The 23,931-nt window shown below is 45.5% G+C and overlaps 1 protein-coding gene across 4 annotated transcripts in view; it reads right to left on the bottom strand.

The window, feature by feature from the left end:
• The window catches only part of AP2B1 (adaptor related protein complex 2 subunit beta 1), an 80,528-nt gene that overhangs the window by 18,814 nt on the left and 37,783 nt on the right, over window positions 1-23,931 (bottom strand). For 2 of the 4 annotated variants that reach the window (XM_075113218.1, XM_075113219.1), the window contains 6 exons: window positions 23,461-23,720; window positions 18,840-19,032; window positions 8,662-8,703; window positions 6,632-6,778; window positions 5,197-5,342; window positions 2,539-2,668 (listed from right to left, as the gene is read on the bottom strand). In XM_075113218.1, the coding sequence (XP_074969319.1) occupies window positions 2,539-2,668; window positions 5,197-5,342; window positions 6,632-6,778; window positions 8,662-8,703; window positions 18,840-19,032; window positions 23,461-23,720 (918 nt within the window). The remainder of the gene's footprint in view (window positions 1-2,538; window positions 2,669-5,196; window positions 5,343-6,631; window positions 6,779-8,661; window positions 8,704-18,839; window positions 19,033-23,460; window positions 23,721-23,931) is intronic. The other 2 variants (XM_075113221.1, XM_075113222.1) reach the window with 1 other exon arrangement.

Here is a 23,931-nt window from a genome sequence, read left to right as displayed (position 1 = left end):
ACAAGATGCAAGGTGACTGGCAAACAGAAGGCTGCAGTTGGGAACTATAGTTATATTTTACTTAAGTAAGCCTCTGAAAATATTTCAGTCTTCCTCACCTTCCTGTAAAAATGGCTTTTTTGTTAACCTGTCAATATTTTCATTTCTTTCCATGATTACAAATGTTAAGATTAAACCAGCTGTATTGGGCGAAAGATTAGAAACGGTAATAAAAAATAACCTGAACAAGACTTAATTCATTACTTCTGAAATAGTTGCCTCAGGAATGTACAACTGGTCTTTGAAGTTTCTAATTAACAAGACAAAAAGTTGAAAGCTACCAGTTTGGTTACTTCAGGACCTATTTTTCTTATTACTAAAACAAAAAACCCCCACCAGAATAGATGAACACAAGGTCCTCAGGTTCAAACCAGCTCTGCATCTACTTCAATGTTCCCCAGCTCAGAAAAACCGCATTAAGCAAATTCAACTTGATGAGTGTTTTGGTTCTTCAATGAATACAGGAACATTTGTATTCTCTACTCCTATATTGTGCTATAAATTTCTCCCTAAGTAGGTCACCAAAACGATTTCTGAATGTTTCAAGACAGATAATTTCTACATGAACTCACAAAACAAAACCAGAGCCTTGGCTGTCAGGGCAATGACAGATCTCCATCAAACCCACTGCTGTCAAAAAAGTAAGGGGAGTGCTCTTTTTAACTTGGCATCTGCTATCATGATTCAACTCTTTGCAGAGAAATATACTATTACTCCATATGGCAGCTTCCCCAATTGTAAAAGGGCAGCCAACTTCTATGGCAATGAGAGAGCTAGCAAATTAGCAGCTAAGTCTGGCACTAATGAATGCTCCGCTGTCTCAGTATAAGGTAGCTGGAGGTTTCCTCGCATGTTTTCTCTTTGCTTTGTTCTAGCAGAAGATGCTATACGAAACAAACTGTGTTCCGATTCCTTTAGAGATTTAATAACCCAAATACTTCAGTTCCTTCCTGATCAAAGGAAGCAGCTACTTGAGGACGCCTCATTGAGAGAGTCCCCAGTGTTACGGAGGCAGATCAGGACTGTCACCTCCGAGGGGCTTCCACATTTGCTTCAGAGCAGGAGGTAGCTTTTACCAGAGCTGACCCAAACGCAGTGATGCAACCACATCCTTGTGACCTGGATGCAGAGGGAATCCAGCTTTTCCTAAACTGGAAGGGCCCTCTGTGGAAGACAGGCACATGTAATTCATTCACTGTCCACATGCTCCCCCATCGCATGACTGAGCTCAGAGCTGGAGTGTAGGACTGCTCGTTTGAGCGCCAGAGAAGCTATTTCAAGCTGTTTGCCCAAAGACTCATCAATAAGTCATAAGCCCCAGAATGGAAGTCAAAAGAAGGGAAAAAACAGTTGCTCAGGCAGAATAAATAGTAACTTTCATTGCATTCTCTTAATCCAAAAAGAGAATGAGCTGCTTTAAAATATTCCCTCTATGGGCTGCTACGCTACAGGAACCCAACCTAGTTCTATCTCCTGGAGACTTGAGGAAAGTGAGACATGCTACAGTACAAGTTAACTGCACTTTTGGGATACTGGGTAAACCACCCTGGAGGACCCAGCTACACAGAACAGAGAGGGGTCACTCACCGAGCTGCGCTCCACAGGGTAGCTGCACATGGCAGCAATAGGGTAGAGCCTCCTTCCAGAGAGAACTCTGTGCCTGATGAGCACTTCAAGACCAACGCCCCTCAGGCATGCCACGACTGATGGAGACAGTCTCTGGTCCAAACCATAGGGGAACGTCTGCCCAGCGCTGTCGTGCCTTTATCAGATTGGCAGCTTGATCTGATAAAAAGCCTTTTCTAGGGAGTGCTGTTCCCGACACGCACCAACAGCCTCGTTAAAGAAACATTGGCTACTTACGTCACTTCTCCCCTGCCTTTCCTGGAACACATCATCTTTGCGTTGGATTAAGCTATCTGGGACAGGGGTGTGACAATGCCTTTGTAAAGCACCCTGGAAGTTGAGAGCTCTAGAGAAATATTAATCACTCAGCAATTGCCATCTTTCCTGCAATTCCTTTAATTGTCTCAATTCTTGCTGACAGCTCTTGCTGCCTGCTCCACCACAGGCGTGCACTTTCTCTGTTCAGACCAGCTCCAGTTCATAAGCCCAACCAAACCTCGAGCCGAGCTTACAGAAGAGTGTTACTGGAGCAAAGACCTTAATCTACACAGATGCAAGCAGTGGGTTTGAGGTGTTTGAAAAGGCAAACTTACAAAATTCAAGAAATGTCTGCTTCAGTCCTCCTGGAAGAGACTAGAAAAGGGAATAGGAAGTGTTGGCCAGACTCATGGCCCACATCCATGAAGTCTGCCTGCTTACCCTATACACACGGTATTGTCTTAGAATCATAGAATCATTAAGGTTGGAAAAGACTTCTAGGATCATGAAGTCCAACCATCAACTTACTGGAGTCTTACCACATTGTGCTGAGCCAACCAAACCGGGCTGAGCACCTGCTGATTTCCCTGCTGCCCAGAACAAGACCATCGTTACCTGAAGGTTGTTCAGAGGCTCCATTTTCATGACTGGTCCCAGAGTGTTGAGGGGCAGGGAGACATCGATACTTTGGTTTGGCATCAGAGGCGTGTGAATGGCCAGTGGGGTGCTCGGGATGACCCCAAAGCTGGGCAAGAGAAAAACAGAGGTGATGAGAGCACCACTGCATTGCCCAACACCTGTTCCCTTTTTGCCCAGCGTGAGCTGGCTCATCTTCCCATTACTCCCAGCCTGCCCCTTCTGTTACTCTAGGGGAGGAACACCGCTCAAAACGTGCACCATGGCAAAGACTCAGGGCAGGACAGGGCACAGGAAGCTATCACGTTGGTCTCCCTGACAACATGCACTACCCTGCCCAGGGGACCAGCATCTGGGAACTCTTCCGTTACCTGCACGGCACTGGTCTACAATGCTGAGCAGCAGCCTGTCCAGTGAGAAGGGGCACCTGGACTCAGACTCAGGCCTGTGGGCTCTCTCTTACAGAGCTGCAGAGCACTAGGAGTATGTCGCACACTGTGTGGCTGTTATATCATTGAGGGCCATGGAAGAAGGAAGTGGAGCCAACACAGAACAAATACATAGCCAAGGAGGAGTACATGGTTTGCAACAGAGCACTGCAGAACAAATGAATCAACGCAGCCAGCTGTCTGGTCCCGAATGACAGCGTCTGGCTTTGTTCCTTGGTTTGAGGCTTCTTCAGCTGGGGACGTATACCACCACAGCAAAGCAAATGTTTACTTGCCCCTTCAGTCCAAGAGGCATTCAATTCCACAGGCACCTCTACTTAATGTGGAGAAGAGGAAAAGCAGCTAACATGTAACATAACACTTCTGTACTATGCACCAGCTTCTTTTTGAAAGCAGGTGGAAGTTCAGATGCATAAGATAGTTTTGGTGTCTACTTGTGACTGCATTTCTCTTTAGTGCAATTCACATTAGCTCAGAGGTGATAGAACACTTAGAGAAACAGGGATGTATGGTGTGTATTTTTATTTTATGCACTAAAAACCTGATACTGTCTCTGTACAGAGTCAGCCACGTGTACTGGGTATGTCACTCTTTCAGAAACCAGCAGATGCCCCATTCTTTGTTCTCCATAGTTTTCAGCTCTAGGGAACTGAACTAAGCATATTCTCAGCAAGGACCTAGCCATGTGATTTGCCTTCTGCAGCCATTTCACCTTGGGGAACATAAGCTGTAGTGTTTTCCCTTAGACTCATAGGGAAAAGAAAGTTGCATTTTGCTACTAAGTGGCTGTGGTATTACAGCACGCTAGAGCCCTAGCTTTCTTTTATTTTTTTTTTTTAATGCTTTATCCCAAAACTGCAGTGAATGAGATCAGTAGCAGCTGGAGAGGGGAGAAAGCAATAGAAACTTCCCAGTCACAAGCCTTAATATTTAAAGCTAAAGAGCCAGCCCAGTGCAGCTCTTTCCAATGCACCAGCTACAGTGGAAAGTGGTGACAGGAGAACAGTATTTGTACAAGAGTAAATAATAGTAGATTGAATATGGAGCACATGCTGACACGCTGCAAAAGGAGAAACTGCTGTTCTGCTGTACAGTATTTAAACTTCTTACATCCTTGAGAAGTACCATGTAGGTTTGGCCTAAACACAGCTTGATGTATGGGGGGAAAAAGCACATGCAAAACAGTTTTTTTCAGGCCAATTTGCATGAAAAATTTGCATACAGCAGCTTAGCAAGACTCTCCAGAAAGTATAACAGTCCAGAGAGAACATTTAAGACTTACTTAGCATAACGTTTTTTTGTAAGTAAATATTATTTGTCCCAAGAAATCCCAAATTTGCAAGGATAACAGTGATATTAAAGAGATGGTTTCAGTAGATCTTTAGTATAGAGAATCCTTTTCCAGTGAAAGGATATTAAGAATACGGGGAACATTTCAGTCACAAGATATTATTTACAGTCTTGATAAAAACTAGCCCATTCCTTACTCAAGATAACACACAGCAAACCACACGATAAGCTCTCTGAGAAGGGTATTTGTAGGAAGGCACTGTGGCTGTACTGCCATGTCATGACTTCTGGCTGAGATGGGTTTCTAAGAACAACCTGCATGCTCTACATTCAAGTGGCCGCTCCTTCTGACAGAATTGTTCTGCTGCCAATTACAGGGAAAACATATGCCATAGGCTCTTACCTTGCAACTTCTTCACTGACAAATAGCTTTATTAATGAGACCCATACTTCCAGACAGTCTGAGGGGCAGCACAGCAATTAAGTCAGAAGGTAGAGGCATTACAGATTGATACTTGGGAAGCTCAAATGCTTGCCTGTTTATGCTCTTGCTTTCCTCAGGGCACTCACTGGCTATAAAACTACTAACCTGCCTAACAACTCATGTGGCTGCTTTAAAACTCTGCAGAGATGAAATGGGGCAGATGCTGTTTCAGAGCTAGGAGAACAACAGGACTGTCTGCTGCCTGTTTCCTCACAGATTTATCAGTCTGTATTTTCAACCCTTTCACATAACTGGGGTGTGATGGAGAATTCAGGCTGTATCATCCAGCTGTTTCCATGACTGCATTATATACCTACGTAAAAGTCCTCCCTATAGCTAGCAGTGTAGACAGACTCCTTTCATAAGAGCACACAATCTTTTTAACATGGTGGACAAAGTGTATTGATTTCTCACCTGTTCTTATTGAACTGAATGGCAAAGTCGGTCATGTGCTGCAAAGCCTTATTGGTAAAGTTCATCTCCATGTAGATGTGTCCCTGTCTGTGACTGAATGTGCCCGAGATCTCCAATCCTTTAGCCTTCACTGCAGGCAACCAAACCTTGAACACAAGAGATGTCATTCAGCATGAGAAATCTGGCCTGAAGATAACAAAAAAGCGCAGTTGTCCAAACAACAGGAAAGTCTTGAGTTTGGAAACCCAGCTACATTGGCACATTAAGCCCACAAACACGAAAGAAATGCTAGAGGGAAGATACAACATGGGATGTGGAAAGGATCAAGCTCACCAATGAGAAATAAGCTTGCTGCTCCTAATCCATATTTGCTCACAGCACTCACATAAGAATTCAAATATATGATAACATTAGTGTGCGCAAGAAACAGTGAAACCTCGTGTCCACCACACTAATGCGAAACTTACCAAATCTGCTGATGGAAAGGCTTCTCCAGGGATCTGTTGGGCTATTAGAGGCAGGACAATACTAAAGTTTGAACCAAATAAAATCACAGGGCTGATACTATTAGCTGTTTGGGTTCTGGATTCCCAAATCATCTTTGTGGGAAAAACCAAGACTCAAATTTGAGGGGTGCAAAATGAAGTACTTGGCTCAGAATTACTGGGTTCTTTTGTACTTGGTCTTATGCATGGTGTAATACTTGCAAGCAGCTAAGGACCAAAAGCTGTGAGTATGCTCTGCAGTACCTTGAGATCCTAGATTTCATAGGATGACTTTAGTTTATTCATCCCTTGACTATTTAACAAGAGTGGTAATTTTTGTTTATTCCCTTTTGGGCAAGAAAAACTAACCCTTAGCTCCCTGTGGCTGGTCCACAGCCTGTTACCAGACCCATGTGCTGCATCTCAAGAACCCTTCAGACTAAGCATGTTTCAGTCAGTGCTGTGATCTGTCACTAACAGAGCATTTATCCGCATTACGCTGCGGCATGCTCATCCCAATCAAGTGATTTTGTCTTCACTGTCACGTTTGATTCCTCCAAATACATGAATCTTCTATGAAAGTTGTAGCAAATTGTATCCTGCCCTCAGTTTCCTGGGGAAACTTGCTAAGAAACAGGTCTCCAGGAAAGCTGCTCTGACAAAATTGAATATCTCACCTCTTATATAAGCCATTCTTTAGAGTAATACTCTTACAGGCAAAATGAGGGAACTGCTAAAAAACCAGAAGTCTGTAACTAACAGCTGACGTGGTCTCCAACACACTGTTACTCTGCCTGAGAAAAACCCAGAACATCCCTAATGGGACTAAGTTGAATTAAGGTGCCCTGATAGCTCCAGAGCCCAGCAATAAAGGGGACAAGTGAGCAATCTCAGACTTCTGTAGCCTAAGGTAAGGCAACATGTTGAGGACGTTCTTTTTCCTTACGTACAGACTTCGGAGCCACATATCCTCCAGGAGCCATGCCTATACCAGATGAGAGCTCGAAGAGATCGTTGAGTCCACTGCTCACCACCGCTGGGGTGGGTGAAGGGGCAAAGGTGGCTGGCACGGAAGAGGGAATGTAGGTCTGCCCCACCTGGAGGAGTTAGAAAGAATAGACGCTGCTTAACATCACATATGAAGAACACTACTTATTTAATAAAGCATGAACTCAGGCAATATCTTAAATAATTTAAAGCCATTTGCAGCTTCCCCGTGAATTATCAATAGTGCTAAATAATGCATCTGAATTCCAAAGCTCTTGGCAACTAATCCCTATACTCGGCTGTCGCCTCAACCATGCAATAGCTTTCACGTATTTTTTTTATAGCTCCAGTTATCTGTTCCCACTGTAGAGCAACCCCTCTTCTCCATCCCACCTTCTCATAAAGACAATATGCTTTGTGGATCTACACCACATAAACCCAGGGAAAAGAAAAACTGCTTCAAATCTTCCCCCAACTATGACAGTCTCCAGGAATCTGCAACATTTTGCACATCCAGAGATAGCAGGGGAGTCCTGACCGTATTGCATACTCCCACCCAAAGCTAGAGCTCTGCATTCTCAGCACTGTGGCCCAAAAGGTTCATTACGTGAAGCAGAACTAGTTGTCTCTGCCTGCCAGAGGACAACCTTTCTGCAAGAAGGGCAATCCTTCCCTCTCAGGACTTAAATGAGGGCACCAAACCTAGTATATTAACTTTTAGGTGCCCAGCTCCAGGTGGGACAGTCACACTCGAGTTAGACTCCCAAGTTCTCTTCTTTACTGTAAGCAAGATGAACTACATGCTTGAGAATAGGATTCACCAGTCAGCAGCCCAGAAACAGGCAGAATGACTAAGGCAGGCAATAGGAAATATTGATGACAGGTCTGGGTCTGAAGTCTCACTGCTGTTCTGTGTTCAGGAACCCACCTGAACAGGGTGTTTCAATCAACTCTTTGGCCAGGGAAGACTAGTGGTTTTATGGGACTACTTGGTGGATTTATGCTGGCCCAGGAAGGCAGAGGCCTGGCTTTGTAGGTATGATCTCTAGAGAGTAAGTATCTCCCACGTCCTGGTGTGTACTGCCTGGGGGCTACAGGTATACTGTACCACCAGCTCTCCTCTGCCCTCATGCTGAAGTTAGAAAGGAATGCAAGATTCACAGGGAAAGGAGGAGAGAGAATGACTGCAGCCAGAACAAGGGTTTCTGAAAAGCCCTCACTCCAGAACTGAGATACACAGTCCTGGGAAGAGGGACTGGAGCTTTCTCCAGAAGACTGCTTTTGGCTGTGGGTTGGAGGCACACTCCCTCCTGCCCACCATGTCTCCAAGTCATCTTGCATTCTTTCCCCATGCTTTCCTGGAAGAAGCTAGTATGCATTTGAAGCCAAGGGTGCTTTGGAAGCATCCTGAAAGTCTCCCATGTCCTGGCAAGTGCTCTAGGTGCTAGGACACTCACAAAGCACAGGCACAGAGAAGGAGGCCAGTGGCACGCAGAGTTCAGCACCAACCACATGTAGTAGGAAAGCTCAGAGCACTTGATCCTGATGTCCAGGAAAAATCTCGTGTGGCATTTGGGAGGAGAAAAACACTGAGTTCAGACAAGCCCGTGGTGACACTGGGTTAGGGTTACAACAGAACAGGCTTTGTGAGTAGAGAGGTAAGCATCCTTGGCCTTTCAGCTGCCAAAGCAGCTGTGCAAGGACTGGGGTACTGCCAGTGTTAATGCTGGTGCTCAAACTAAAAGCTCTGAGAAAGAAGAGCTAAGCAGATAGAGTCAACAGCTCTGGCCCTGGCAGCTCTTAGGAAAGCCCAGGTGACAGCTGGACTCAAAGCAACATAGGAGGGGACCTGTGTGTTTCAGCTACAGTTGTCCATTTTCAAGCATCTTCAGGGATTTAAGCATCTTCCAGCACATAATGGGTGAGGCTGTATTTAAAAACCCAGAGCTCTGAGCAGCTTTTTAAATTGGGGAAAAAATGGAATGGCACTTACTGCCGGGCTTCCTCCAATGCCCCCGCCAAGGTCACTGCCAAGCTGAAAGAGAGAATGAGAGAGAGGAGAGAAAGACCGAGTTCATTTAAGCCAAGTGTCAGATAGCCGGAGCAGAGCTCAGTTGACTGCACTTCTGCGAGCACGTCTCACCCGCTTGCTGCGCACAGGACAGACAGAAACGCAATGATGGGAAAGCACAGGGAACAGAGGGGCTTTTTTGCTGTTGCGTGTGAGCAGAGCTATTCGGAGAGCTACCCCGCACACCTACTGTGGACAGGAGCGTTTTGCAGGTTAATAAGAAAACCTCATCTCCTCTTGCTCCTGTCATCTGTACCATAAACTCTGCGTAATTCTTCATGTTTCATGCATCAGTGCTTTCCCTTCAACCCACCATGCTGGCTGCCAGCAGTCCTGAGCAGCTCCATAAAACCCAGTGGGGTAACTGTGAAATGGAATAAAAATAAAACTGACAGGAAGCTTGCTTTCTGAAAGCTTTAGTTTTCTAGGGAACAGGTACGAACTACAGGAAAACACAATACATCTTGGCTACGTTCCTCTGACATGCAGCTCTTTTCAATAACCAGGAAGAAAGAGAATGGGATGTGTGCTGGCTATTACAACAGCTCAGATAGGTGGGTTTTGTCTTCCCTTTGAAGATGTCCCTCCCTTAGAGATGACAAAACCAGTTTAATAATCTAATGGGCCACTCAAATAGTAAAGAGACCTTACAGCGTGCTAGGGTATTTCAGTAATGATCTTTGCCAAGCTACACAGCTACAGTTTGAAGTGACCAAAATAGCCATGGTATACCACCTTCACAACCTTCCATAGACACTAAATCCTCCCTGAAGCCCCTTTGTCAAACCATCCTGCAGCCCACCTAGGAGCTGTCCTACCATGAACTCCCTTTACAAAGCACCCAGACCACTTTCTCTGTGATAAAGTTCCTTTTTTTTTTTTTCTTTTCTTTTTTTGAAATATCCACTCCATTCTACATGCTTGAGATAATTCAGTGATCAGGACAGGCTCCAAAGCTGGCTACAAGTGCTCTTTGTGAGTACATCGTCACTCCTGTGAATATTTATACAGCATTCGACAGATGACTGATAGCCGGGAGGAAACAAGCACAGATCTGCAGCCGTTATTCACTACAGACACATCTCTAGGCTTATCTGTGTCCCAGGCCTTTGTTCAGAAGACCAGGGTAGTTCTTTGCCTAGTGCAGGATTTTTATGTGTCACATTCAGACAAGGATCATGCCCCACCAATGCGCATGGAGGATGAAGCAAGTGTAAGGGTGAGGTAGGAGCCAGCCCCATGAGGAAAAGGCTGGACCGGCAGACCAGAACAGCAGAGTTTGCCTCGTAGATGGCATTGCTCTTCCATTTGATCATGGTTTGGGGGGTGTGTGTTTTTGCTTTAAAAGACCATTTGACAAACTGGGTCGACAAAGGCTCTAGGTAAGTTATTCAAACATATGCTGATGTGATAAGATATCAAAAAACCCACACCATATAGCTAAAGGAGAAGCTTCCAGGAGCGCATATGCTTAAAGCGAAAAAGGCTCCAAGCCTTTGCCTCTGCACAGAAGACCTGGAAATTCAACTTTGTTCTGGTCCCCACTAGCCTGCTCTCTGGGAGATCTCATGGCAATTGTATTTTACACTGGTCAAGAAGTTCCATAAAGCTTCATACTCCTCTCCCTCAGAGCACAGATGAAAAGGATAAAATGCCTTAGAAACAGCAGCAAAGTTGCAAGAGAGTGACTTACTAGATGATAACTAGCCTCCCAAAAACCTAAAATTTGACAAATCCCTGCGCTGTTCTGGATCCCCCTTCTATCCCCTGCCATCTCTCCCTCCCCTAGTCCCCACAGGAGCCACCTGATGCAATATTAGCTACCATAAGTAGGTGTTAGAGAAGTACAAATCACACACAATTTGCCTTTTGTTAAGAAGCCTTAAGAGCTTTTTTCCCTGTGTGAGCCTCAGTTTATCCCTACTTAAAGTCATGGCAGAAATTTATAGGATGTCCCTCATCTTCTGCAGCAGTCACCTCTTCATACAGCAACCCATCCTCTTGCTGCCTACGGCAGGGCAGTGCACAAGTCCAGTTTTTCTTAGCTTACTTAAGAGAGAACAGATAGTGAGTGATTCCGAAGTCAAAAGAAGGATCAGTCACAGACCAAAGGAAGCCAGCCAGAGGATGAAAATCCAATTAATATTGAGCTTATAAAATAGGACTTATTACACTGTCAGCTCTCCCCCATTGAAACAGCCTGGCAGAGGAGAGGTTTGTTATACAGACTGCTTTTTAAGCCAAGCCATGTTTTAGATTAATGTATCAGATCATTTACAACTTGTTACTGGCTCACTGAGGAGTAATAAATGCAACTGTTACACCTCATCCCTATTCATAGCCTTGCAGGCAGATGAACTTCACACTTTATACTGACAGGAAGTGAAGTCCAGAGGAAAAGAGAAAAAGGTAAAGAATCCAGTTCATTTTGATATTGTATGCACAGAGGATTTCCGGTACTGTTGTCTGAAGCAGAAGAAAGAATGATTTATCAAGCAGCAAGCATTTTACAAAGGGTATTATGGAAATGACTGAATAATTCTGCATAATCAAGCCAGATGTTAACTATTCTACCATTTCCTACTACTCATCATAAGAGGATGCAGGCTAGGAATCCAACCTCGAAGAAACCCGTACACTGGTATCTGCATACAGGCACTGTGAAGGAGAGAATGAATGATATACTGGGGTTCCTCAAACTATCTGCAAGTCTTCCATTTTCCCTAGCTGTCAGGCCTTGGGGGAAAAGCAGAATTTAAATTTACTGCTTGTCTTGAATTGAGACTCCAGCTCTCACCCACCCCAAGCCAGAGGGGGGAAAAAAAAAAAATCTCACTGGCTTAGAGAATCCTCACATTTCTAGATTGCACCCAACAACTCCGCTCTGTGGTAGAAAAGATCTCTTTCTAATGCCAGGAGGCTCTAACTTGTCCCTCCTGAAGCCCCAGTTTACTCACAGGAGGGGTCTGCACACAGCAGCCTGCCACTCTCTTGACTGCTATGCTTGGGACCATGCACTGCAGATGGGTACTGCAAAGCCACAGAGCAAGCTCCAAGGAGCTGGCAGCTTCACCAGGTCCCTACAGGCAGGGCTGGCTCTACCTATATAGTGAAGAGAGAAGTTGCAACATATGTACTTCAACAGAAATTAATGGGGAGAAAAGTTAATAAAGTGCTAAGACAATGAGTTCCACATCAGACCCGGGGTGTGCTACCCATTGTAGCAGCACAGTAGTCCCGTACCACCAATGCTTTCTCCAATCAGAAACTACAGGTCTGGTTTACCCAATCCTCCGGCAAGATGCCCAAGATCTAACTTTATTCCAAACTCAAATTATGGAAGAGACCGTAACAGCGATGTGAGTAAGAGGGGAGGAAGAAGACAGAGGGAACAGGAACCAATTACCCACAAAGTCTCCTCTCCCATCTGGAGTGACAGGCAGAGTGCAGAAGGAAAGAAGCAGATATTAGTCAGGCATGAAGTGCCGCTGAAACAACTCCCCAGGGCTGGCAGCTCTAGTTAACCATTTCCATTTATCTCATAGGCGAGAAGAGACTCCTATCCGCAGGACAACATGAACCTGCCTTACATGGGAGCAGGCGACAGCCCCGCAGAGGAATGGATCATGATAACACAGCTGCCAGCCCTTCCCAGGCTGAATTCCTCACTATGAAGGTGGGGTGGATGAGGGCTGCCACTTGGTCTCAGGACGGCCAAGGAGAACTTTTGGCTGGGAACTTGCAGCGCTGCAAAGCCCTGATCCTGAGCCCAAAGCTGGCAGGCTTGCCTCTTGCTGAACAGCATGGAGCCTCTGTCCGGGACGAAGAGCTGCCAGCTTCAGGAAATCGAACAGGGAGCCTTGGCCACCACACACACAGTTCTTCAAACAGGAATTTTCTTTACTCCCTCCAAACCCATCCTCCCAGAACAGCACTCAAGCAGCCACATGGGTTTAAAGAAGAGGCTGGGCTCAACCCTCTATCAACAAAAACAGTACTAACACATCTTCCTGAGCTGCATCAGCATCTTCACTTTGTATTAGTTGGCTCAGATGGCGTTGCAGCTGCTCTGCAGTTGAAGAGCATTTGCCCTGTAATTTCAGCTCCACGTAAGCAGTTATGCTGACTTATGAAGTGCAGCAGTGCTGGAGTTACTGCATTAGGAGGGTTTATTTGCATCTTAACAGCAGCTTGTAATGAAGTGACTCTGCTGAAGTGTTCATGTGATCCGGAGGTGTTACAATCACTTCTGCAACATGACGTGAGGCATTTGGAGCTCCAAAAAAAAACAACAGGGAGGGTGGAGCCAGGGACAGAAGCTGCAACAACCAGCTGCTCAGCAACTGCTTTGCCTTGTGCCCATAGCATAGCCAGGGCTTTCAGAGCAGCTATGCATTTCATGGGTTAACAGGGGACAATTGCTGACTCCTCCCTGCCTTGTACACCCCACACCAAGAATTAAGCATCACTGCTCAAGGAGCCAGATGAAAGCATGCACTGAGTAACACAGTAGCAAGGAACACAAGGCATTTGCCCAACAAGAATCAGGCTACGGGACTGACTGAAATGCTGAGAGCTCAGTTGCTAGCAGGCTACTTGATCTGGGCTAATCCTGTTAGAGACATCTTAACTGCAGAGCAGCTCATGCATGGTCTGCATCTTCTGACCTCCTGATGGGCTGCAGATATCTCACTGCAGACTCCGCTGTGGCTCACACAGAGGCATTTTCAGTACCTCGTTTGCTGCCTGGTTTATGTGTCTGTTTTCATGCCACCAAGCCAGGCTTGCAGAGCAGAAGGGCTACTACCCAAACCAAGGACAGCTGTGTCAAAGGTGGAGGAGAACAGGATTGCCAATACTACAGCCACCAGTTTCAGTAGCACTTTCTGCTAATGCTTCACCTTGCTGAATAATTTCCATCAGCAAACGAAACTAAGTACTATACATTTTCTAAAGTGTAAAAAAGCAGCTCTACAAAGCTCTTAGCAGTCCCATTACTGTTACAGCAACAAGAGCCTTAAATGAGACATGAATGAATGACACACCAGAAGAGCTCCTTTTCCGTATCAGTACCACTCCAGCAATGGGCATGTGCCCTTCGTCAGAAATCCTAGCAGATGTCCTTTGTAGCTCTAACCTGAACAGCCTAGCTGAAAGGAGATGCTCAGCTTCCTTGTTGGAAGCTGGAGGAGCACCCTGGGGAAGCATCACATCCCCTGTATAAATGGATGTTGGGGCTGACCTAGCATAGCCACTCTCACGCTGTAGTTCCAGGAAAAAGGCAAATGAAGTAGCCTGTATCAGGCAGGCACTCAGGGCTGCTGGAGCAGGCATTTCCTCCCAGGCTGCCAAGCCTACAGGCACCCAGAGCCCACGCCACCCCTCAGGAAAGGATGAGCCAGTGCTCAGGTCTCAGCCCTCCATCACACGTCAGAGCAAGCACAGTGGTGGGACAGCCCTGGACCAGGCAGGAGAGACCCCCCCTACATCCAACCTGATTACATAGAGGGGCAACAGCTCTACCTAGAACAGCCCAAACCAGTCCAGGTGTTACAGAAAACTGCCAATATCCAGTGTTCATCAAACAGCTTTACAATGCGGGACATAAATCAAGCTGACCAGCTGCCAGCCTTGAATCAATAATAATCTTGTAGATGAGTGGCTACAGTAATAAATAAAATCCTTACATAACAGACAATCCAAACCTGTCCATTCCTACAGATTTACTGCTCTGCCCCCAGGTTTAAAGCCAGCCTCCTTGGCTCCCGGCCACAGCGCCCTGCTCCCATTAATCGCACAGGCTCACAGTGAGCCGTACGATGAGCCAGGCAACGCAGCGCTCTCGTGCCCAATGGATTTTCAGAGCAAATGAACACACAAAAGGGTTTAAAGACAAAATTACCCTGGCTCATTACAGCATGGATAGACATCCTACAAAGTGCTGCATCAACAGTAAACCAAGAGTTTGAGGGCTGTCTCTAATCTGCATGAAGTTTAGCCACTTAAGAGCCGGATTTAAGGGGATAAAGCATCAAACTCCAGCTCTCAGCATGCACAACCCTGCATCCGGCAGTGTGCTGTCCAAGCAAGTTTTGCTTCTCCCACATTAGTGACTGATATCACTACTTTACACTGTGGAGCTGGAGATTTCAGACAGCTTTGTAACAGTGGGCTTGGTCACCACTTTACAGAAGAGAAAGCAAAGCAGAGAAGAACAAGATCTGTCCAGAGTGGCAAACAGGGGCACAACCCGGAGCAGACTCAGTGCTGGCTCTGTTCACTAGAGAACAGCGCTCTGTAAGTCATACAGCCAGTCTGCTCTGGTTAAAAGCAAAGCGTATCTTGTTCTTATACTAAAGGCCCTTTTTATCTTTTTTTTCTTCAATTTTTAACGCACGCTCAGCATCTGTGCATGCAAAATATGCATGTTACATTTAATACCAATTACAGAATGTGCTATGGAGATAAAATAAGAGTTACTCACTAAAGAAATTAACTTATCAAGCAGCTGGAGGCTCACTAGTCATGGGGATAAATATGTAGCAATGCTGAGGAAAATTCAAATGAACAATATTAATTTGGTGTTTATCCAGTTTTATACCATGCAGTCTCTATTTAAATACCTGGAATAAAAAAACCCCGCAGTTTAAGAAATGCAAGCGCAGAATGACATTTGCTGTGGAAGTCAAAGCTGCTGTTGACTTTTCTGGGGTAGTCCTGTTGGGATTTTCACCGCAAGAGCATCCCTCTGAAGGCAGGCACCCCCTCCAAAGAGGAGGCATTATCAAATACACAAGAGCTACAACAAGTATCTAAGGGGATCAACATGTGACAAACAGGCTGAGATCCTGCCAGCAGCCTTTTCCAGACCTTCAGCTGCCTTTGAGACACTCACAGTACTGACGCAATCTCACCATCACAGCAAGAGACCGTGATTTCACACGTCAACTCAAGCACATCCCAAACCATTTTCTTCCACTGTGAGAGAGGCTTATTTAGGCTTTTTTACATATCAAACAGTTGCCTAGAAAATGGAGTGTGGTTTGGGGTTGCTCTACTCTGACAGTAGAGCAACTTAGGTCCCTGCTTAGGCCAAGAGATAATGCCAGATGCAAAATGAGGATAACATGCTGCATTCAAATATCTCCTGTTCCCCTGCCTCCTCTCAGGTCACCCAAGATCCAGAAAAGATCTGCTAGTGATGTGCAGAAAACATGAATCAACAGTAGAGGTGGTACAAACTCCATCACTGGGAGCCTTAAAAAATTATACTAGACAAACTCCCGTTGGGAAAATGCATATTCAATCCTTCCTCAGATCAGACTCCAGCCACGCTTGGTTCCAGTACTCCCACTTAGACTCTTAAGACAACAGGAGGGATGGGAAAAGGAAAATCAAAGTGGCACACAGGAGTAAGACAACTGCCTCAGTGTTCACAACCAAACAGGGCTACTTTCTGGTAGCGCAAGGGCCCAAAGTGAAGTAAACCCTGCCTGGTTTGAGGAGGAGACAGGAACTGCTCACACCACTCCATGCTTCATGCAAGAGTACGGGAGCCTCAGTCTTCCCAACAAAGCAGGGGAAGAAAAGCATTAAAAAAGACTTTAGGAGTAATTGATAGGGAAACTTCAGAGAGGAATGAATCAGGCAGCAATATAACATAAAGAAAGTGTGTCTATAAGTTATCTGGAGGAGAAAGAGGAAGGGATTGCTACACCAACAGCTAGAATGCCTACTCATACACTGATAGGCAGACCACTGATAAGGACAGAGGAAGAAGATTTTATTGTAGTCTCCAACCCCACGAATTGACTGCACGAGCAGCCCAAGAGACCACCATCCCTGGGTCCCAGCTGGTTTTGATCCCTGGTGAAGGTGAAGAGCTCAGCCCTTCTTCAAGGGCACACCTTGGGACGCATCTCACCCCCTTACCATGTACAGAAATAAGGCATGTGCATACCTGCAGTTTGAGACTGTATTTCTGGCACTGCACAAATGTGGTTTAATATTAGCCCAAGATCCAAATGCCAATCCCCTTGGCTAGCCATGCACCCAAGAGACTCTGCCTAGCGATTTAGCTAATACCAGGTTAGGGTTAACTCAGCTTGATACTTGTTAAACACATGCCCACAACAATAAACAAAGACACAGATCACATTTACTCACACACTAATTAGACTTATTAGGGAAGGAAAAGCCAGAGAAACAGAGATTTACCAGGAAAATATTCACTTATACATGGAGGGGTCAGAAGACAGGACATTTCAACAGCACTTCAATAGGAAGCATTCCAGGGGCAAAAAACCCACACCACTATTCAGATATTAGTGCTTACCTCATCTAGTAACTCAGATAAGACAGTGCTGGCCCACACAGCCCGAGGCACAGCTACTCCCCATCCTGACATGTTTACTTTGTTAGATCACACTCCACAACCCCATGGATTTACTGAAGGCTTGAGAAAAATACTAAGTAAAAGCCTAGTACCATTTCAACTAACAGCTCTACTGCCAGTGCGGGTCACTAAATTAAGCCCATTAATGCCAACTGTGAGACAACTCTTTACCAAGTTTTAGTCCTCCTGCTGTGTCCATTTATTCGTCTCTGACACTAATGAGAAACAAAGGGTTACTATAAGCGGCCTGGAAGACAGTACAGACAGAGGAATTTAACTCCTAGACATTTTGAGCTGCCACAGATATCACCATTTTCTGCAATGCCTTACCACAATTAAAAATCCATTTCTTAGTGGCACATCTTGCAATGCAGGACAAAGGCCACTGCTCCGGGCCCACTGTCTGCTTTCTCAGCGACTCCATCTTAAAGCACTTCCCTAATCCTCTATCTCCTCAGCATAAAAAGCAAGTCTCCCTGCTAAATAAGCAAACTGCTGTTTAGATGGCACAAAGGCTAAAGCACATTTGACCTCTGTGAACACCAATGCCATTAAGGGTTAGGTTGTTTCCAGTTCATTAGCTCACGAAGCACTGGAGCTGGAAATGTGTTTAATGTCTGCTTTAATAAGATTATGGCAGCTTAAAAAAAAACATCTTTGACAAATAAGGATTTGTTGCATTGGGGTTCATCCAGCTGCCTCCTACCTCTGTTATTCAGAGCTTGACTCAGAACTGAAAGCGCACCTAAACCAGGGCCACAGATAACCCAATCCAGCTCAGTACAAGCCAAACATCGTACCAAAGCAAGACAAATCCACTGTAGGTCTGAAAAACACCCAACTATGTTCACTGGGGTAGTCTTACTTGGGTTACATGGTGCAAATATACCTAGACTGCTGCTTACCCCTGTAGGCAAGTCACCAGGGTGTTAGGGATCTGTGTGCTGTGCTCCACCCCAGGGGAACAACTCCCAGGCTGATGATTACATTCACCATTTCTCCATGCCTGGCTGCCACCAGCGCAAGGCCACAGCACTGAGCTCTTCTCCAGTGCCACGGTCTCCGTGCTAAGTGATTCCCTCATTGCAACTTATTCCCAGCTCAGATCCCAGAGCAGAAGCCATGTGTGATTACTCATACTCTGGAGCCTGACCCTGTTAGTAGTAGATTACCTCCTCATGAGCAGCTGTAGCATGGAGAGGACTACAGAGAGCATCCCTCTTGACCTAACTGCAATTAAAATGTCACTGATGTTAAGCCATGACATACTCTGGAGAACATACAAATGGGATGACACGGGGCTATGGCCTGCAGCCCTGAGAGTTTTGCACTGAAATTCAGTAGGGTTGGGAATCGGGTGGAACAAACGCCCTCTTGAAAGGGAACCGGAATCAATTAAAGCAGTGGGACACTTTACATCCTTAAAACAAGTTTTTGATTTTCTTCTACAGACATAAAAACCATGGAACAAATATATCCATTAACCATGGGGATTCTACAGCATGCAGCAACATTCCTTTTATAGCAGGAAAAACCTGCTGAAAGTTGGTACAATAGCACTGGTTAAATCGTGTTGGAGTTTTAGTACTCAACACTGGGAGCTCAGTGATCCAAGCGTTACAAGCACAAACGATCAAGGCTTTGCAAAGATAAGCACAGCTCCAATTATTTTGCATCAGCTGAAGCTAAAGAGGATGCTGCTTACCAAGCTGTCCAGCCCTCCTCCCAGGAGGTCCACAGCACCCATCTGCATGGAGGACACTTGGGGAACATTCACTGGGGGTCCCAGGTCCAGGTTGAGAAGGTCACCCAGAAGGTCACCCTGCGATGGAATGACCTGTGGCTGCTCCAGGTTTGTAGTGGCCGTTGTGCCCACGGGGCTATCACCTGCATCAGTGCTATGGGTGGGAGGAACAAGAAGCAGAAGAGAGAAACATTAGTCACCTTCGGTCTCCAGCTTCAGATTCCCAGCATGGGGAAGCACAGCAAGAGGTGGCTCACGAGCAGAAGCCAGCTGAAAGCTTATCCTAGCAGCTGATCTGACCACTGCTGCGTACAAGGTGGAGTGTTACAGCAGGTGGTTCTTCAACACATGCTTTGAGCACAAAGACTTTCCATGCATCATGCATGGTTTTCAGCTCAGAAAAGGGAATCTGCAGGTGTGAAAATCTGCCCACCTTGAGAATTGCAGACCCCTTCAAAACCATAAGCCATGAGTACTACATGGACTACAGCAATGAAAATAATTATTTCCCAGCCCAGAAGAAACCTATAGAGATGATTTTCAGCCCACTGGGCCTGGAAAACTACATGTAAACATGGAGAGAAAAAAAAAATAAATTAAAAACCCCATCAGATTTCCTCAGAGACCTGACACTGATAAAACCCTTGAGCCCTCACTCTAACCAGTACAAACTCAACCACTCCCCACAGATCTGGATTAACCACCTGCTACTGACCAGCACCAAGCTCCACAACTCTTTTCTAATTAAAGACCTCAATCTAAAATTGATTTCTGCCTTCTTTCAATAATTTCCTTTTCTCTGAGTTACCAGGCATGCTGGTTACTAGTCTAGAAATGCTCATTATACAGCTTCCAAAATTTCTCATCATACGCAGTCTGGCTACCTTTTATATCCACTTGCCACTGAATTTTACAAGGGGGGGGAGGAGTAAGGCTGTAGCTCCTGGAGATCTCATTACAATGTATTTATTCTTTAAATCCAGAGATGCCAATACTTTAGATAACTTAAAATCTATTCTGTATGCTGTTGCCAGCAGTAACTGACAAAATTATTTCTAGCTCATATTACTGCAGATGCAGCCAACAGGTAACTGCACACAAATGCCGTGGGAATTAGCGCCCTGACAAGGTATTTAACACTGGGGCTCTTCTGTAAGGATTGCAGCTCCTGATTTTGAGTAGCCACGATTCTCTCCCTTGTCCTTACTCAGTTACCGAGGGGAAATCTTTAGCAACAGAATATAAGCTGCTCCCAACTTCAGTGCCAAGAGGAGAAGTAGCAGCATACGGACTGCAGAATGAATTAGTTACCAGGCAGCGACAAAAAGGGTTGAAAGCTTCTTTGCATTAAAAGCTTTAGACCCCTAATAGTACTAATATTAGTTGTCCTTTCTGCTTCTGCCTTCGGCAGGGAGACTTCTGAGTATGCCAAACAGCTAACTAAAACATTTTTGAAGAGTAAGTGGTTACCGTGATCCGCTCCCACCCCCAACCTGAGAATGGGGAAGAACAGCCTGTCTGAGCAGAGGCACATTACAAGCCGGTAGTGCACACACTTGGTTCGTTCCCAGTATATAATCCCTTTAACACTACACCTCTTCAGCACTTACTCATCCTTCTGATGGAGATGAAGCAATCCTTTGAGGTCTTGTGTAACTGCAGTTGCCCCAAAGCCCAAAAAGAAATTAGGAAAGGACAAAACTAAGTCAGTTTGTATGAAAGAACAGAAGACCAAGCCTTCCATTTCCTGCACAGAAAGGGCCTCTTTAAAGGGATTTGTATAAACAACTTTGCATTTTCTTTGAAAACAAAAACTTAATAAAGAACATGTGGGTTTTAAAGGGCAAAAAGACTTGATATAAGCTTTCTCCCTTCTAGTCTTGGGTGGCAGCTAGCAGCTGGGTTTGCCCATGTGAGCTGGAGATTTGGGCCTCCTCTGAGTTCAGCCTAGTTCAGCCTCCAGAATTTTCCCAGATGTTGGGTGTCACAAGGGATGCACTGCCTGAAGCAGAATAAAAAATTTCCTGCAGCCACCTGTGTGGGAATGGGGACTCCTGCCAGAGTCTAACCAGACTCCTCTCCCAGGAGCCCTGTAAACATCTCCCCAAATTTTCCAGCTGCATTATAGCTGAGCAGGGATGGTGAGAGCCACCACATGAGGAAACACTGCCAAGCAATCAGGAGATTTCTCCCCCACCTTTAGGATTCATCTGCAACTCTACGACACTTGGGCTCATTGAAGAGGCTGGAACATCTCACCATCTGTGAGCTGTTCAAATGGGTCTTCCTATAAGCCAAGAGCTGAAAGGAACCTGTCCTACACTGCTTTGAATGAAAATGAAATGAATCAAAATGCAATGCAGTGTGTGTGTATTCTGCCAACCATAACTAACTCCTCCTAGGTTTATACCCAGGAAAGCACCACTCATCTAGCTACTTCTGCCCATCTACTCAAGGCAATGCTATCTTGACTCTCAAGCTACATTCATTGCGGACATCTCCACGCTTCTATGCTTCCACCTCTATCTCACTGTGCGATCTGAAAGAAAACCTCAGTGTCTAGCAGACACTCAGCCACCAGAATGGCAATTGCTTGAGTGCAGAAGTCCAGATAGCTAGGCAAGGAGGTTATCTTTCACTGGACACCCTTAACTTGCCTTAAACTGACCAATTTTCATATATCTTTTCATGCAGATTAGCACTAGAAAGAGGCAAGCCATTTTCTTAGTAATCAGTAAAATCATACTGGATGCACAAATTCAGACTCCCCACAACCATGCTCCTGCAGAGCTGCTCACTGCCATTCTCACAGCTGAAAGCGGCAATTTGGAGTGCCGCGATATGGTACAAGGAGGCCTTGGCATCAGCTTGTAAAGTTTTACTGTTCTTTTGCTAACAATAAAGCAGAAAACCACAATACGGGGCCTCTTTACGAGCTGAGCTCACATCGGAGAAGCCTGGTGTGCCATTAAATAACACCACTTTTTTTTTTATTTTACCAGAGTAGAGTACTGCGTCACTCTGCAGCGTGCCCTGCCCAGCACCCTTCAGACATTTTCCCAGCTGTGGCTTCCTCAGCTTGCCACTGCCGATTGAGGCCTGAAGGTTTCATGTTGAAGTAATGGGTAATTTAGTCGTAAACACCACCAGGGCAAGGTACAACACTGCTACAGTCAGAAAAGATTTGAGGTCAGCAGACTGTCTGAGCATGAGCTATGCGAGTCAGGCCACAAAGACAGTACACACAAGGAGCTAGTAAAAAGACCACTGAATTCCTTGAGCTGGCTAAAACCCCCTAAAATGTTAACTTCTGTAGTGACCTGAAATAACAGTGCATGGGAAGGCTGGTAACACTGGACACCAAAGCTACTCCCATCCCAGCTCCTTTTGCTATTGAGGCAAATCTTTGACTAGGAGAGGTAGCTGCGGAAAGCGGCCACTGCTTTTCTTGTCCACCTGGTTTACTTGTGCTTGCTGGCCCTGGGTCAGTGCAGCCAGACTTGATTTCATAGGCAGGGAAAAAACAACTCGGTTCCCCAAAGCCAGTCATTACAGGAATAGCTTTAGTTGCTAAGAATAGCAGAGAAGTGGTGTCAGAAAATAGAAAAGGAGCAGCATCACACACTGATTTATCAGTGCAACAGCAAAAAAAATAGCACTCCAAATGTCACTTTGGGAATATTATTAAGAGGTAAGCCCGGATACTCTGCCTCCCGCTGTAAAGCACACATACATTTGTAATTAATATCATTAGTGCAAATAGCGCTGCTTACCTGAATGAGGAACCATAGGAACAGGCTCAACAACACGTCCGCAGCCCAGGACTGCTGTACTGCCTGCTCTTGCAGATCTAACCCACTTCCAGGACTGTGATCATGGGGAAGCATTAAAGCTCCAGACAATAAGCCAAAGCATTTTTCCCCCACCTCCCAAAGGTTAGAAAGAACCATGTCAGTCTAGCCATCCTCTCTTAAGCCCAAACAGTCTTCATTGATGGGGCTTAGATGGCTTTTACATTCCACTTGCTTTATACACACCAAGCGAGAATGGTAGTTTTACCAGTTCTTCCCCATTTCATATTCCAGCAGCAAAGGATCCCAGTACTTGCCAGTTTCCAGGAAACTGGTATTATTATACAAAAACGAGGCCTGTAAAGCTGTGCTGTTGCTGAAGCAAAAGCTCTTACAAAATTGAAGTGTATCCTTCTGTAAGATGCTTGGTTTTTACCACAGTCGTCCTCCTCCTGGAAGTATGCCCTTGTACCAGTTACCCAAAGCTTCTGCTTCTTTATTCGGACTCTCATGTCAAGAGGGCTTATAGCCAGTGTCTTTCCAAAAAACATTATAGCTTCTCTTCACACAAGAACTTTGATACTTCCTCTGTCTTCTGACCCAGGATCTCAGAAACTACATACCCAGGATTAAATCCTACAATGAAATTGCTCCCTGAATGACTTGCAAGCCCCTACACAATTGATAAAAAACCCCCCTAGAGTGTTTTAAGAGATCCGTGCATCTTTTGGACTGTTTGCTAGAAAGAAATAGCCAATCCTGCCATTCTTACCACAGCTGCCTCAGCTTACCTTCCATGGTGAATTGGCAAGTGTTTGCGGTGGATCCCATGGCTCCCCTCCACAAAAGCGTTGGGTGGTTTGTGGTACACAGAAGCCAGAGACCCAATATGGCAGATCAGCTCATCTAGCAGAGTCGGCTCAATCAGATCGGTCTCTTCAGAAATAAGTGGCTTTTCTGAGAGGACCACTTCTTTGGCAGTCACTGGATCCGTGGAAAGAAGGCGCCAGTAGATATAGCCGCGATCCCGCAGGTCTGGGTTGTCAGAATCCTGAGACACAGGTGTGTACATCAGTCACAGGTTTGAAGGGGACCAACATCTGTAATCACTTAATTTTTCTAGCAGTGATTCTGCTGGTTTATAAAACCCCAACCATCCAGTAGCGACAGTCACCAATTTCAGAATGAGGTTTCAAACTGCTTTTTGTGATGAACATCCCAAAATTAAAGATGAGAACCGAAGTATTAATGCCTAGCTTCAT

The sequence above is a fragment of the Phalacrocorax aristotelis genome, chromosome 18 (assembly GCF_949628215.1).
Source record: "Phalacrocorax aristotelis chromosome 18, bGulAri2.1, whole genome shotgun sequence".
NCBI lineage: Eukaryota > Metazoa > Chordata > Aves > Suliformes > Phalacrocoracidae > Phalacrocorax > Phalacrocorax aristotelis.
The sequence above is the reverse complement of the archived record's forward strand: the minus strand, read 5'-3'. Positions and strand labels throughout refer to the sequence as shown.